The 16568-nt window shown below is 36.7% G+C and overlaps 1 protein-coding gene across 6 annotated transcripts in view; it reads right to left on the bottom strand.

Annotated features, from left to right (window-relative positions):
* The window catches only part of CSPP1 (centrosome and spindle pole associated protein 1), a 62686-nt gene that overhangs the window by 29162 nt on the left and 16956 nt on the right, over positions 1 to 16568 (bottom strand). For 4 of the 6 annotated variants that reach the window (XM_058019128.1, XM_058019108.1, XM_058019088.1 and 1 more), the window contains 8 exons: positions 14662 to 14840; positions 14395 to 14544; positions 10170 to 10271; positions 9444 to 9526; positions 6835 to 6928; positions 5816 to 5873; positions 1941 to 2131; positions 958 to 1076 (listed from right to left, as the gene is read on the bottom strand). In XM_058019128.1, the coding sequence (XP_057875111.1) occupies positions 958 to 1076; positions 1941 to 2131; positions 5816 to 5873; positions 6835 to 6928; positions 9444 to 9526; positions 10170 to 10271; positions 14395 to 14544; positions 14662 to 14840 (976 nt within the window). The remainder of the gene's footprint in view (positions 1 to 957; positions 1077 to 1940; positions 2132 to 5815; positions 5874 to 6834; positions 6929 to 9443; positions 9527 to 10169; positions 10272 to 14394; positions 14545 to 14661; positions 14841 to 16568) is intronic. The other 2 variants (XM_058019098.1, XM_058019118.1) reach the window with 2 other exon arrangements.

The following is a 16568-nucleotide window of genomic DNA, read 5'->3' as shown; positions in this document are numbered from 1 at the left end:
TCAGATAGAAATATTTTTCATTATCTAAAAGAACAGAGTTCATCAGTCAAACTCTGTGAGTATAGAACAAACAGAACTCTCAGCTTCTATAACAAACTCAGCTAACCCTTAATATGCCCTCTAAAGCAAGAAATACAATGCCAAGGTACAAATCTATTTCTTAAATTCAACTAAATCCCTTTACATTTTACAAATTACCTCATCAACATATTCTATATCAAATAACAAAATTAAATTACTTGCTTAATGGTGACACATCATCATTCTTTCCAAATGTCATTTAAATCAACTAGTAAAAGAGCTATTTTTCTAAGTTTTTTTCTCCTTTATTTTACCTTTTCTATGAAGATAGCACAAAAAAATTTAAAGTATTTCTGATTTTTTCTCTAAAAAAGAAAAAAATAAAAAAAGAGAAAAACGAACACCACATAATCCAGTCCCTCCCTACACAAATCACAATAAGCTTCAAACATGAAATTATCATGAAGTAAAGGACAGACAAAAAAGGAGTTCTTAAAATATAAAAGTAGACCACTTCATACATTATTTTAATATATTTAATGTATTAATAAATATCTTTTAAATATTGATAATTATATCTGAAACTGCAACAGCACCTACACATGTAATTAATTAGTATTTAAGTGATTATAGGAAATAATGTTTTAATTACCAATATTATAAAGAAAATTATCTGGGAGCAATAACAGCAAAAAATCTGAGACTAGAACTTGTTCAAGTGATGAACAAGATTTCAGGAAGTCACAGCCCTTTTTGTTGCTGGAGAAAATTACTTCATTCAAAAACAGTATTGAAAAAAAAAAGTCCTTTTCATTCAATACACATCTTAAAAATGGTTTTAATTTGCTGTTGTAAGTTCTACATTGTTCATCATTTAACTACATCAAAAGCAATCACATGAATCACTCTAACAACCACCTAAAATCATCAACTTACAGTATGCAAGAGCAGGATCCAAGGGATTCCTAGCCCCATAAAAGTAATAAGCATCATCATAAGGTGTTTTATAGTTGTCTGTCAAAACTGGTGGTGGAGGCGGTGGCAACGGTGCAAGCCTTAAAGAAAAAAGGGACACAATTCCTTGGTTTGTTGTACAACTGAAAAGATATCATCAGAAGAAGTGGGAGGAGGAGAGAAGGAGAGGGAGGGAAAGAGAATGAAGCAGGGATGGGGATAGAAGGAGAATTCATTATGGAAAAATTCCAGATTTAGTTCAGCTGAAGACCTCTCATTAGTGGCATACAGGAACAAGATACAAATAAGTCTCAGCAGGGAATTAACCTTCCCTGAGGGAGCAGCACATGAACCCAGACTATTCCAGAGATCTAAGAACACAAAACAAGCACTCCTCCTTTAAGTGGCTCAGTTAATGGTACTTCCTGGCTGCATCAGTAGAGAAAACAAGGCACGATCTGGTCAAGGGGTGAATAGCACAGCAGAGCTTCAGCCACGTGCCTTCTCTCAGTTTAGCCACAATCACAGCACCCAGCGGAAGCTGCCCTTGCCTACAGTGCGTTCCTGAGCTCAGCCCTGGAGACTGCTAAATTAATAGGAGCCAAACTGGTGCCACATCAGCCTTCTGAAAACATGGACACTGCAGGGCATGGGCCCAAGCATTCTCACAACATGACTCAGTATTACAGACATGGACATAATTTCTACAGCTCAACCCTTGTCCTACACAAAAATCCACTATGAGACAGCTGCCTTCAGAGATAATCCAGCCTCCATGGATGCCTTCAAATAAACCATGAGGAAACTGACATTGAAAGTTTATTCCAGTACAAAGTAGTACGTTTTCTGTTAATTGTCAAAATATTATTTCTACCTTCATCAGCTCCTTGGAGAAGGATCAAGAGTAATAACATGCTAAACAACAATCTTATTTAACATGTAAAATGAACATGATGGTGAAGCACCTGGGAGCCACCATTTCCCCAAGACTGCTGACTAGACCCCTCTGAAAGTCTTTATCACTCTGAGAGTCTTCATTCACTGGAGAGGCTGAACGGGCTGGCATTGGAGTCTGGAAAGCCACCCTGGGCCTTTCAGGAGGTACCTTCTCTTCAAAAGGTCTTGCTGTGAAGCCAAACTGCTTCAATCTATTTGGCTGAAGGGAAAAAAAAAAAAAAAAAAAAAAAAAAAAAAAAAAAAAGTAGTAAGAAAAAGAGTGAGGGGGAAAAAACCAAAACAAAACAGTTGCCTTATTACTAGGAAATATTCTGAACCTCCATTTACGCTGGGTTAAATACTTCACTGGATCTCAACTTTCAAATTTCAAATGTTCAAATTTCAAAAACTGCATTTTTTTTCTTCCAGTGATCTACTGGGAATCCAGTATTACAAGGAAATTCAGAACTTTTATCAGAGATTTACAAAAAGCAACCTTGTCATTGGTTTCAGGAAGTATATAAATCTAGTTAATGTCCAGAAAAAAGAACATGTCTTTAGAACAGTTTATCTACAGCTATCAATTTTCCACAGTGACAGTATACTCATATTATGCAAAGAAAAGTTTCTGAAATCCCTCCCCTCCAACCCAAGATTGAAATAGCTCATAATCAGTAAAAACTAAAATACAAATACACTGTGAGACTTTTTCCAATAAACATTTCCTTCAATACCATTATTTTACTTTTTGAATTCCTTTGACCTTATTAATTTTTTCAATCACAAAAATTACAAGTTTTTGGAGGGAGTTCTTTTTAAAACGTAAGTAGCAAATGTTTATTGATAACTGTCAGCCTCAGAAAAAAGTCAAAAGCAACAAACAAATAATGTGAAGGCATGCAAGTCAGTTTCAGAACTATCCTATCACACCCAGAAAGCCCTTACAGCAACTGCTCTGCATAACTATTCTAATGTTTGTTTCAATAAGGCAATAGAATAGAAGAATGGAAAAAAAAATCATACACTGTATACGTAAAAGAGATTTTGTTCTGAATTTATTGGTCCTAATATTGAAGTTCTTCAACTAACATGCATAGGGAGAAAGTAATACCCGAAACCAGCTACATATTAATATCCACCAGAAAACCATATACCCTACAATATGGAAATATTTCAAGAAAATATTAAATCTTTACCTCCTCATCATTTAGCTGCAAGACAGTGTATACAAGGCAGTTAGTACTCACCAATCAAGGAATACAGTGTTTAGACACAAATTCTCAAAATCTACTAGACATAAATATTTGCTTTTAGTATTTAATTTCAAATTTCTAGATGTGAACACAGAATTGGATAACAGATACTAGCTAAAGCAATTGAATTTTATAAAGCAGTCTACAGACTTTTTGTCTTCTCAAATCCAATGTCTTGAGCTGCAGAACATTTAAAACAGCCTTTCTCACTAACAACTTTAATATGAAAGCATTCCCAAAGTGCCCCGGATTTCAGCTCTACTGCTGATTTCAGATGTGACTTCAGTACTCAGTTCATCCTGGGGATTGTTTCAGTTTAAACAAGCAGCACATACAACAATCTCCATTTATAGATTCTTAATCAGGCATTGCTATTTAACCAACCTGTAATTAATCAAGAAATGCACCTAATTAGAATCTCTCCCTGAGAGGCAATTTAAGGCTAACAGTGACTGATGCCTAATGAATGTAGCAATTCAACTTAATTGAAGGCTTTCAGCTAAATTAGTGCTTTTAAAACACTATGCATGCTGTGTACTTGCTCTGGATAGGATTTTGTTCCTACAACAGGCACTTTGCAGACTCTGACTGAGCTGTGTATGGTGTATTGAGTGCTGCAGCACAGCATGCTTCTGCATAGTCAGCTTTGATTACACAGAACTGTTTACATTGACCTTGCAGCCTGCTGAGCCAGGAGAGCCAGCATCCTCTGCTCAGTTCGGCCTCCCTCCCTGCCTGCCTCCCAGCTGTACCCTCTATTCCTCTCCCTTTCACCATGTGAATCCCTGATCAGCCAGCTGACCCCTTTATACCAACTAAAGCAGCAAAAAAGATTCAGATTTTTGCCAGATAACCGAGCTGAAAGAGTTTGAAACAGGGACCAAACAAGCATGACAGACACTTTAGGCAGTGAAGGCAGGAACATGCAACCAGACAGGTGTTTTTCCTCCCCATTTAGGAGTAAGAATTTTGATTCAGCTTCATTGCTTGTCTGTCTGCATTCTCAATCTCCTGTCTCCCAAGTTTCACAGAAAGAAAGAAATGGTTTCACAGAATATTCAGAGTTGGAAGGGACCCACAAGGATCTGACTAATAGCATCTTACAGCTAGCTATTCATCCACCTTCATTTTCTAGCAAAGAGGACCTTCTTTCCCTTCTGCTGAACCCTCCAAAAAATGGCACGAGTTTCAATCTGTGTCAAAGCATTCCCCAAAAAGAGCACTGGTGATAATTTAAACCAGTAACCAGTTAACTTAATAACTAGTCTATTCTTGCTTGAAAGTTACCACCCTACATCCTAAACAGCACATCTCCACCATACCCAAGCTTCAATGGCTTTGGGCACATAGCAAGTACATGCAAATCACACAAGTTCTGTCAGTCTCTGCAAGACTATCAGTCTCCTAATAATGTTACTAGTGCTGACAACCTGCTCCTGGATGCATGCTAATCAAAATTCTTCATGTAATCATCACCTCACTAAGGAAGTGGAGACAGTAGTAGCTCTGAATTAAGTCTTACAAACAACACCAAACAACTTGCTTTTTACAAAATCCTATAAAAATGCTTGTAATCCTAAGCAGTATATTGGATCGCTTTAAAAAATTACAAATTTTTAAATTAAAAACTGTTGGAATGAGATCAACTCATATGCAAAACAACCTTTTTTTTTTTTTAATTGAGAGAAAGCTTTCTGCAGCATACTTTGCATTCTCAAAGAAAGGTTACTACAGTGTGCATTTAAGAGGCTACCACTGGACACCAAGTAATTCTTTCCATGATACCCACTGTTGGTATTCTATTTCTATTTGGACAAATTTCTATTTGGACACAGAAAAAGAAAATGCTCAATAATTTCCATGAAAATATTTTCCTCTGATGCTAAAAGTATGTTTAATGACTTACAGCCTGTGATATTTCTGCCTGGGGAAGAGTTAATTTTTTCCACAGTGAAGGGGGGTGGGGCTGTGTTTTGTATTTGTGCTGAACATGGGGTTGATAATATAGAGGTGTTTTTTTTATTGCTGAGCAGGGCTTACACAGAGCCAAGGCCTTCCTGCTTTTTCTGCTGCCACGCTGGTGAGGAGCCTGGGCATGGCTGGGGGGGCTGGGAGGAGACACAGCTGGGACAGGAAACCCCAGCTGACCAAAGGGATATTCCAGACCGTAGGACATCACACTCACTATATAAAGTGGGGGAAGAAGGAGGAAGGGGAGGATGTTTGGAGGGATGGTTTGTCTTCCCAAGACATGTGATGGCTGAACACCTGCCTGTCCATGGATAGCTCTGAATTAATTCCTCGCTTTGTTTTGCTGGTGTGTGCAGCATTTGCTTTCCTTGTTAAACTGTCTTCATCTCAACCCTTGAGTTTTCCAGCTTTTTCTCTTCCTATTCTTTCTTTCCCCAGTCCCACTGGTGGGGAAGTGGGCAAGCAGCCGCTCGTGAGGCTTGGCTGCTGGCTGGGGTTAAACCATGACACAGCCTCATCATCCTGGGCTTCAGTTTTGTTCTACACTGATGCCCTATTAAATAGCCCAACATTTATCGTTTTACAGAAACTCCACAGAGTTATGTGACTAAGAAACCACAGTGTGCATGTGAGAAAAAAAGAATAGGCTATATAGATGAAAGAAAATCCAAATTTCTTACCTGCTTTTCTGGGTCTTGAACTCCAGAGGCAGCAACTGAGAGCTCAAGTTCCTTCTCACTGTTTTGTTTTTGTAAAAAAAAAAGAATCAAATCAGAAAGCAATAACGACTATATTAATTCTTTCAAAGCACAAATTCACAACTTTGTATTTAAAAGAACTCCAAAAATACAGGAAAACGGAAGACAATGATTCCACTTGAATTCTTCTGCAATCAGGGAAAGAAATTATATAATATTTGTAAATACAGAAAATTCTCAAGAAGTATCTGGCTACCACCCATTTTACCTAGTAAAAATCCAACTACCATAAAAGGAGAAACCACCACAATTCTTATTTACTACAACTTTTCAGGACATTCCTAAAAAATTGGTTTTTATTCACATTCAAGAAGTTAACATTAAACACACTGAAATTAATTATTTAAAAGTGCAGCAATAAATAACTGTTTTGAAATTTCTGGGCTCAGGCTTGTTCTGCATAGTATAATTTTTGTCACAATGAGTCAATAGTAACAAATTTTTAATTCCTCATCCCTTCTCTAATATTGCTGTGTGTTTTTATGTATTCAAATATAATTCAGTAGAACGTGACTAATAGGTAAAGAAGAATTAATATTTTATTATTCTGCATAAGCCAGATGATCAAATGCTTTAAAAATGAAAGGTTACTTTCCAAAATTGGAGGGCAAAACCAAAATAATTTTCAACTTTGCCAACTATTTAGGAAATTCTGTACCACCAAAAAAAGATTACTTTAGTTAAAGCTTCTTTACCCTTAAGAAACTAAAAAAATCAGTTGTAAAAATGAAAAAGTATCTGGGTTTTCTTCGTTCCACTGAAAGCTTGTGAATATGTTCATTAAAAACTAAAGCTCTCATGACAATGAGTTTAATTAAATGCAATATTACTCAGCTGCCTGGAATCCCATAGTTATGAAATTGCTTCTTACAACACTGAATTAATGGAATGCCTTTACATTTCAGCCATTATCTTTTAAAAAGACAGTAACTTTCCATTACCGTCTCTTGTTCCGCTGCTGCTCAGCCATCTGTTCCATCAGTTCTTGTCTGTATTTCTCCTTTCTCCTCTGAAGAAGTTCTCGGTCCTGACCACCTAATGGAAATGACCACACATTTGTGTAAATGTTCCACAAAGTACACTAAAGGTACTGGACAAAAACATTGCCTTTCAGCCAATTTAGAAACTGAAACACAGCACACTGTACAAACACTGTATCTCTACCACTAAAACAAAAAAAAAAAAAATAAAAATCTAGTCTTAATAGACAATTTGTTTGGAGTATGATGATCAAAACTACTAAAATTTTGAATATTATTTTCATTACTATTTTTCCTGGTTTTGGTAGGAAAATATAAATTTTCCTAATTTATAGGAAAAGGAAGCTATAAATTTCAAAGCTATTTGGTACAACAGCAACTAAAAGAAGTAAACTAATTTTTTTCTTTTAATCTAATGTTCACCTAAGGAAGATATACTACAGCACTCCAAATTATGAGGCACTGCTCTGCATAAAACTGAACATTAAAACTGAAGGGAGTCAAACCCATGGGGAGGAAAGTAAATTGCTCCACTTTTAGGATGGTTCCCATGACTACTAAGAAACAGCAAAGTACCGACAGATGTGGAAATGGTGATAACAGCTCACATAGATTTTAAGGAACACAAAAAACTTTTAGTTTGTGGTGATTCCCCCCCAGTAAGTGCAGAGGTCTTCTTTTATTTTAAAAACAAACTCCAAAAAACATCAGCAGCATCTTCTGCATTGTACGACTATCAGACACAAAGACTCTTACACAAACTGTACACAACTGTACACAAACTGACTGGACTTATGGTGAAGTAGATCTGAATAATAAAGAGAAAGAAGCTGGAAAGAATCTAAAACAAAAGCCAAATAAGGAACAGCAACAAAACCTGATGCATGACTAACTGATTTTTTAATTTAAAAATCAAATTTGTGATTTGTAGTCCCTGTTGTGCTGGGATTACAAAGTGACCAGAATGTGCAAGATAACCTCATGGTTTGTGAGTTTGGGAGAGTGTGAAATCACTTCCCATTTTGAAAAAATTCCAGTTTTAATTTACTTAATCTTTACACAGTATAGTTTTCAATACTCTTCTAACCAGGACTGCTAGGAGTACAAATTCACACCTCTGCGTCCTCAAGTTACTTCAAATGAGATGACTGGGCAGGCCAGAGAGTGACCCCTATGACACCCCTGGTTTAATGCTGCCTTTAAACAGTTCCAAAAAACTGACCTGCTACATACAGCTTTGAAGATCAGGTCAATTCAAATGAAAAAATTAACAGAAATTATTCTGACAACCGTTAATCTATTTTGCCATAATTCAAAGCTAGCTTGCCTTCAAAAGCTCCCATCCAAAGCACTACTAGAGTTCTTTTATTCTTGCCTTACACTTTCCTGAATTCAGCTAAGAATGCTATGTCTTCACCAGTATTTCTCTCTGTTACACTCAATACTAATGTTTCCTGTTAAATTTTCTGGCTACAGGAGAGATAACCAGAATCATTTTTCACAGTACCATTTTTCATATTTCTGCAATTAAAATTCACTGTAAACCTGTGTCTTTAACAATACAGAGGTTAAGATTTCTCCCATACTTCAATTTGTAAAATAATTTAATCACTTATCTGGGCCTTAAAATGTTAATAAAATCTAAGAAGAAACTTGGGCTCTTCAAAATTAATTAGTAAGTCAAACATTAATTAGTAAGTTACATTAAGGGAGAAAAGGACTATGTTTTGCTTTAGCTTCTCTATGTAAATAACACTTATTTACCAGTCTTGGAGACAACTAGCAGAAGGAAAAACAAATGCTCATTTTTCTAGTTTTTAACTATTCACATGGAAAAATAACATATTGTCCTAGATTGCAAGGTAATGTGTCTATTCTATTTGCCATCTGTCAGAGGTGTGGCAGTTATCTTCTGTTAATTGGGCAGTTTTCTTTATCTCTTCCACAAACCGATCCTCCCTTTAGGAGATATCTTCTGTTACTGAGTGTGACTGATAAAAATTAGAGCATTCCATTGTGAGAAGCTCTGTCCAGAGGGAGGAGCCAAGCATTCCTAACTGGATATAATCCGAGATTTTGGGACACCAGGACAGCCTTTCCACTGGATTCCCAGAGAGCAGCTGCCTTTTCACTGGATTTCCAGAGGAAGACCAGGCCCATCTACACCACCATTGGATCTTCAGAGGAAAACTCCACCCTTCTACAGGATGCCTGCTCCAAGAGAGCCACACCTGACACTCCAGGAGGACTGCAGCCACCATTCAATTGGACTGCTACCAACACCCTGACCAACAGTGTCAGGTTGTATTCTGACTCTGTCAGTGTTGTTTTGTATTACTGCATTGTTTATTTCATTTTTATTTTCTTCCCTAATAAAGAACTGTCATTCCTGCTCCCATATCTTTGCCTGAGTGCTCCCCTTAATTTCAAATTTATAACAATTTGGAGGGAGGGAGTTTACATTTACCAGTTGAGGAAAGGCTCCTGCCTTCCTTAGCAGATACCTGTCTTTTCAAACCAAGACACATATGCAATGAAAGGCTAACTATTAGTGAGGTTTTTATACATACCAAGAACGAGGCCTGTTGCATATCGCCTTTCACCTGCAGACTTGGCCTGTTCACTAGCTGAAGAACTAATCTGCATCTGATTTCTGGCAAAGACAAAAAAGAAAATGGAGTGATCAAACTCAAGAATTTCCTACACAGTCTGCGGGAACCATGACAGACTCACTTGCATCACTATGTGAACACATTTGTGACAAACAGTTTTTCTACAATCCAAAGAAATATCCCAAGCAAAAAAAAGAAACTGTTTGGCAAAAAGACACTTCTCTCAATTCCCATTTGCCTGTGGTTTCTGAAGCCATCAGAAAAACTGCCTCAATTGAGCACTTCAGCCATGCTGACAGACTGAATGGTGCCAGTCAAGAGTTTATGTAAGGACTTTACAAGGGTTCTGCTTCTACCTCACCCACTTAGATCATTTCAGGGTGTGCAAAACCAAGACAAGATGAAGAAAAAAAATTTTAAAACTACTATGAAAACAGAATTCCACAGTATTTGACTCAATAAAAGTCCTCTGTTGGAGAATAAGTGCTCTATCAATTTAAAAAGAAAACTGGCATGCAAGCTTCAATGCCCATTTTCAGAGGAAACATGTCTTGTTATACTATATTCTAGTTTCAGGAAAAACTATCAGGCATTTCAGACAATGTTTTGGGATTTGAACTCAGCATTTTCATCTCACCATGATTTTGCAGTGCAATTATCAGAAAAGTACACGATATACCACACCTAGAATCTCCAGTTCTTGACAGCGGCCACACACGTGCTCTCTCCTTTAATTCATCTTCATAATCTGCAGGTGCATCTCTTACCATTCCATTCAGATAGGGCCTTAAAGAAATAGAAAATACTCAGCTATGCTTGCCCAGAAACAGCCAATCTGAAATGGAAGGTTCAGCAGTTTTGTGCAAATGCATTTGCTGCCTGAATGCACACTGGACAGCAGAACCAGTCCTGAAAATATCAGAAAATATTCTAGGAATAATTCACTTTGCTAGCACTGTCAGGGCAGCTCTCTATCTGGAATGTGAATTCCCAAGCCTGCTTATCCTGCAGCCATTATTATATAATGAGCCTGGTTAAGAGTTTTGAAAGCTAAAGGGCTTTTGACACTCACACCGCATTAATTGAAACAGATCTTGCTACTCTCAATCCCCAGGAGCCAGCAAAGTCTTCAACAGGTTTTGGCACACAGCTATTGGCTAAGTCTGGTGAAACAGCCAATTCAGATATGAAAAGCTGCTTCAATGAAAATCTACACTTCACTACACACCTGATGGACTTTAAAAGGGTGAGGTGACTTTTGTTCACGGCAAAAGACTGGCAACACCATGGACACAAAAATTCAGGAGCTAAAATTTGAGTCATCTACATAAGAAGTGAAATCATATAATAGAAACTCCAAGTAACTTCAGAGATGCCAAATATTGTATAGACACAAGAGATCTGTTCCAGAAAAGATCAGGGGTAGGAGAATTTGTAAACTTTTCCTGACTTGCAAAATAACGGCTTTATAAGGAGGACTTCAACTTATGACAAAATAGAGCAAAAATAGGTATTCAATGAAAAACAAAGTACTCAACAAATGCTATCAAAATTATACTTTCTCCAGAGCTGGACAGAGCCATGAACTTCCAGTTACACAAAAAAAAAAAAAAAACAAACCATAAACTAGGTAAACATGGGGAAAAAAACTCATTTTTTTACATAAAAATAACCACAGCTCTGTCAATCTCTAATTTAAATAGAAGCCAATAATCAAAGGCAAAAGGATGCATGCTGGTTATTAAACATTGATCTGGCATCTTAACAACCCACCAAAACAACATGAAAGAACATTTATCCTCTTGTCATAAAATGATCTTTCACAATGAAGCTCATCTTGATGACAGCAATCAATCTACTCCTTACAAGGCTGGGCACATAAAGCTGAAACACAGCTAGAAAATAGAAAGCCAAGTCTCCGGTGTATTGACAGGATGCAGGGAGGAAGCAAAAAACAAACCTTGAAATTTAAGAGGTAACCTTTTTTGGTAAAAAATAGCCAGCTTAGCAGGCAGGCCCAAACATGCTGGCCCAATTCAATCAAGAAGCTGCTGTCGCCTGTTTACAGGACAGACCTGACAGCTGGGGATGGACTAAAGCATTCCACTCCTGAGAGCTAAAACATTTTGCAATTCTTCTCACTTCCCAGGCACCATTTCTGTTTGTTGAAATATGTCACAGACCTTGTGCCTCCATCAAAACAGAAACCCTTCTGAAAAGTCCTGTTATGAATATCTGCCTCTCCAAACTAATAAACCCCATATAAAACCTAAGAACTTCAGTAGAGCAAATAAAAATATGCCTCCTTTTGAATTTAGTATCCATCATGAATCAAGTGTGTTTGGGAAAAGTTGACTTTGCCTGAAATGTAGAAAAAAAAATGCTAACTGTTGAGAGGCTGAGCTGTCACTAACAGGTAAGTTCCTCCTTGAAGAGAATGAATTTACTTCATAGGAGGTTAAGTGGAGCTCCTTTCAAAGGAGAAGGAAGTTCTAGATTAAAAAACACATTTAATAAAGAAATACTGAAAATTAATTTTCAATAATAATTCATTAGTAGAAAATATACACAAAACCCCCCAAACAATCTTGTTCAGGGAATTCAGGTAATGGTACAGCAGCTTCTTTTAAGAAGATGCACCAAGTCTGCCAACAGCCAAGATAAGAGTGTCCTCTCTATTCTCTTTTAAAAGAAAACTGGAGATGAAGCAGCTTCAGAGGTCTCTCCAAATAACTCATGGATTGCCTGGTGATATATTAGTCACAGATATTTATAAGCACCATGATTTCTGGAAAAACTAAAAACTAGTCTACTAATATTCAATATGATATCTACTGTTAGTTCAAACACCATCCTTGCTGATATTTTATTTATATAGTTCTGTATAAATTCTTTGCAAAACAAAGTAAACCCTGAAACATTATCAAATTATTACTTTTATTTAAATAATAGACTGTGTGTCCAACTGCATTAGACAGTGGCAAACAGCTACCTAATAAAAAGAGGACACTCATCCTTCTGAGTATTAACTAACACAGAATAAATACTGCTGTTAGTTTCAAAAATATTTTGATTGTCTTTGTTAGACACCAAGTTAAGCTTCTAGCTATTTTTATTTCTGAAAAGCTATAGGACAAGTCCACTCTATCCTAAAACCTCATTTACTCATTTCTACAAGTAATAAACAACAGAATGGAAGAAATTTTGAAGTTTGCAGTCTCTTCTCTGAATCTCAGCAGAAAACAGACAATCTTATTCCTCTCATCTATTCAACCACTGTTTCCATTTGCTAGTCTTTTTCAGAAACACTGAATGAATAAAAACATGCTTTTTAGAAGCACACCAGAACACACAGTCTGAAACTTAGCAATAACACATTTATTAGAGTCTGCCTCTCCCAACTACTTCCAGACATTTCATTTTTTCCACAGACTTACTTCCTTTACGATTACTTTTTTTAAAGGCTGAGAAAGAATATCAAGAGCTTTTTTTGGAGAAAAATTATTCTAACTCTCTTGACGTTTGAAACTGGAAAAGAAATAGGAGTTCACTGAATTCAGAAAACACTTTTCTAGTAGAAGAACATTTCCCCTCCCCCCAGTTATTAACTTGCATACTATCCAGAAAATTATCCCTGTAAACAATGACTCAAAAGATCATTTAAACCATCCACCAGCCACTAACAACAAAACATAATATTAATATTCAACACTGTTGAGAATGGTACAATTTGTCATTGTTAAGTGTTAATTCTAGAAAAAAGAAAAAGTGTTTATTTTGCCTTGCAAAGGAAGAACACTGGTGGTTCCTTCACTGAAGCAATTGCAGGAAAATAATTCTGGCAACAGGCTTAACAGAAATAAAAATAACTACAACACTCATGTTCCCAAGACCCGGAAAGGGAACAAATTAACACTTTCAAAATATCATTTGAAAATTTATTTACAATAAATTTACTGCTTTATTTAGCTGTATAAACAAATGTCAAGTTTGGTGCTGTTTCACACCACATGCCATCTGGTTTTAAAAGCAACCAGTTCTTGCAATGGAATACCTAAAGGTGGCCAGAATGCCAAACCCTGGATGACTAGGAAGGCTATACTTTTTTTTTTTTTTTTCTTTTAAATGAATAAACTAGAAGAGAAAGATTAACAATTTATGTCAAAGTAACCCAACTGATGTATCAGTTAACACAGTAAAGACAATTTAATACTGAACAGTACATAGTATCAGTTTTCCTCCTAAATGATTTATATAAGACACCCTCTTTTGTTTGGTTTGGGCTTTCATAAATGCTTATTCAAACTGTGCAGTTATTACAGAGATTAGCACCTATTAAAACCATCAGGATTTGGTTCAACTACACAGATGTTTCAAGCCTGTCATTTAACAAGACAGGGAGGAAAAAAGAGGATTTTTAAAAAATAGACTTTCACATTTTTTACACATAGTCACATATTCCAAAAATCGAAGCTCAAACCAATTTTGGAATCTGAACTGAATACTGACTTGCTGTAACTATTACAGACTAAGGACAAAGAGGTAACATTGGGTTCTCAGTGCAGGGGTTTGCTTTCAAATATATTTTCTGGCAAAGCCCTCTTCATAAAAATGAATTGTGCACTGCTGCTTCTGGGATAATTTCTGTAGTATTCCTGGTTTGCTGTGATATATAAAATGCCTCTTAATACATGTATAGTCTTAGCAAATGATCCAATTCTTCAACACTTTTTCTACACATTATTGCAAAGGTCCTTTTTGTAAGTATAAAAGTACTTACAAAAATCCTGCTCTCACATGGGAATCTTCCCTAATATTAAAAGGGAGTAAACCATGGCCATCAGCAAGCACTACAGAAATAAAGGAGAAAACAGAATAGCAGAATAGAGATAACAGAATTTAAGAATACCTTTCAGCATAAAAACCCCGGGGAGTTTTTCTGTCATAGGTGCTTTCAGATCTAAATCTAGGGTCCATTTCTGCATCTGTCTCAGGATCATAGTCCACTCTGTAGTATCTTCTACCAAAATCACCATCTTCATCAATTCTGTGATGCTTCCTAGTAGGAATTACAGATTGGCTAGTAAATCCATGATGTCTTTGATTGGGAACATCCAAATCCTCATCAAATCTTTTATTTAATAGTCAACTTCTCAATTCAGCCTCATCATCTAACCTGTGGTACCTGTCTTCCTCCATCCATCTCTTATTTAGCAGCTCTTCACAACGTTCTGTGGAAGTAAAAGCATCCTTCTTGGGAGGTTTTGCACCTGGATTACAGGGCTGGACTTCTGCATGTAATTCTGGCTGGAGCCTGGTAACAGCAATAGGTGCTTTATTCCTGTGCATCTCATTCTGTTTAATGGAAACAAAATTGAGAGTTGAATATAAAGAAATCACACTGAGTAAAACCTTAGTTTTGTATTTCTTCAAATATACCCAAAACAAGAAGAAAGGCAAGAGGTGAGCAAGGAAAATACTTCAAGTGCTTAAAATCTAGGGTCTTATTCATTTTTCTTGGGGAAAAACATGTAGTCTTCCTTTTATCTAATGTCTTTCAGAAGAAAGGCTATCAATACCGGACAGATCTTTTATGAACTCCAATCTGACCTTCAGTTTTTGAGGTGCAAAGAATCAAAAAAACACTTCAAACTTTACTTCATCAAGAGACTAGGTATCTTCATTCTATCCAGATTCAGGCAAGTCTGTAATAGCTCTTACCTACAAGCAACCTGAGCATTTCTTTTAACCTGAGCATTTCTTAATCTATTTCTTACTCCTCAGGAAATGTCATTATGAGAAAGGATAGTGTGGTGGTGTTCACAGGGGTCTCAGGACAAGGGAAGAGAAGGAGAATCTTGACTTTATGCTTTAGAAGGTTGATTTATTATTTTATGATATATATTGTATTAAAAAATTATATACTAAAACTCTACTAAAAGAATAGAAGAAAGGATTTCATCAGAAGGTTAGCAAGGAATAGAAAGGAATGATAATAAAATCTTGTGACTGACTAGAGTGTCTGAGACAGCTAGACTGTAATTATCTATTAATTAAGAACTACTACATGAAACCAATCAAAGATGCCCTTGTTACATTTTACAGCAACAGATAATTATTGTTTACATTTCAAGCTTTTCAAGAGAAAAGATCTTAATGAAAAGATTTTGCATAAAATATGTCTGCGACAGGATAGTTAAGCAAATAAAAAACAACCCTCTGACACTCTGGACTAGTGTTCAATACACAGTCCTTAAAAACACAATGGTTCTGCATAAACCCTGTAGTATTTCTGTGTACTAATCTTTGATCTATTCATTCCAGTATAGAATAAAGACAACATCAACTCATACTTTACAATATTTAATGAAAAATAAATTAAGGTTGTAAATGACACCAAACTGGGAAGAAGGATCAATATCCTAGAGGATATGGCTGCCACTCAGAAGGTTTTTGACAAACTGGAGAAACATGCTGACAAAAAGCTCATGAAAATCAACAAATGCCAAGGCAAACCTCTGCATCTGAGACAGAAGAGTGCCATGCACCAGGACAGGCTGGGCCCTGAGCACCTAGAGAGCAGCTCTGCAGAAAAAGGCCTGGGTTAATCATGGGCAAGCAGCTGCGCATGAGGCAGCAGAGCATGCTTGCAGTGGTGACTGCCAACCACATCCTGGGCTGCAGGATCTGTGCAGGTCAAGGCAAGTGATCCTCCTCTGCTCAGTATTTATCCAATATTTAGGTTCTGCTGTAGTGTGCCCAGTCCCTGCTGATGACCTGCAGAAAGTGCAAGAGGGTGCCTACTGAGATGGTATCTGAGCTATTAAAGGAGAAGCTGACAGAGTTGGGTTTATTCAGCCTGGAAAAAGATTAAGGAGGGTGTGTACAGGAAACTAGTAATTGCAGTCCCTGTGTAAAAGGTAGTTACAGAAATACCAGTATTCATGGTTTTCAAACAACCAACAGCCACAGTTGCAGCAAAGGAAAATTCCAATGGGACACAGTGGGACAGAAGTTCAGATCAAGCAGTTAAAGCAGTGGAATGAGTTGTCCAGGACTGTGGATTCTCCATCCTTTCAAAAC

This window comes from Melospiza georgiana, chromosome 1, assembly GCF_028018845.1.
Source record: "Melospiza georgiana isolate bMelGeo1 chromosome 1, bMelGeo1.pri, whole genome shotgun sequence".
NCBI classification, from domain to species: Eukaryota; Metazoa; Chordata; class Aves; order Passeriformes; family Passerellidae; genus Melospiza; species Melospiza georgiana.
The sequence above is the reverse complement of the archived record's forward strand: the minus strand, read 5'-3'. Positions and strand labels throughout refer to the sequence as shown.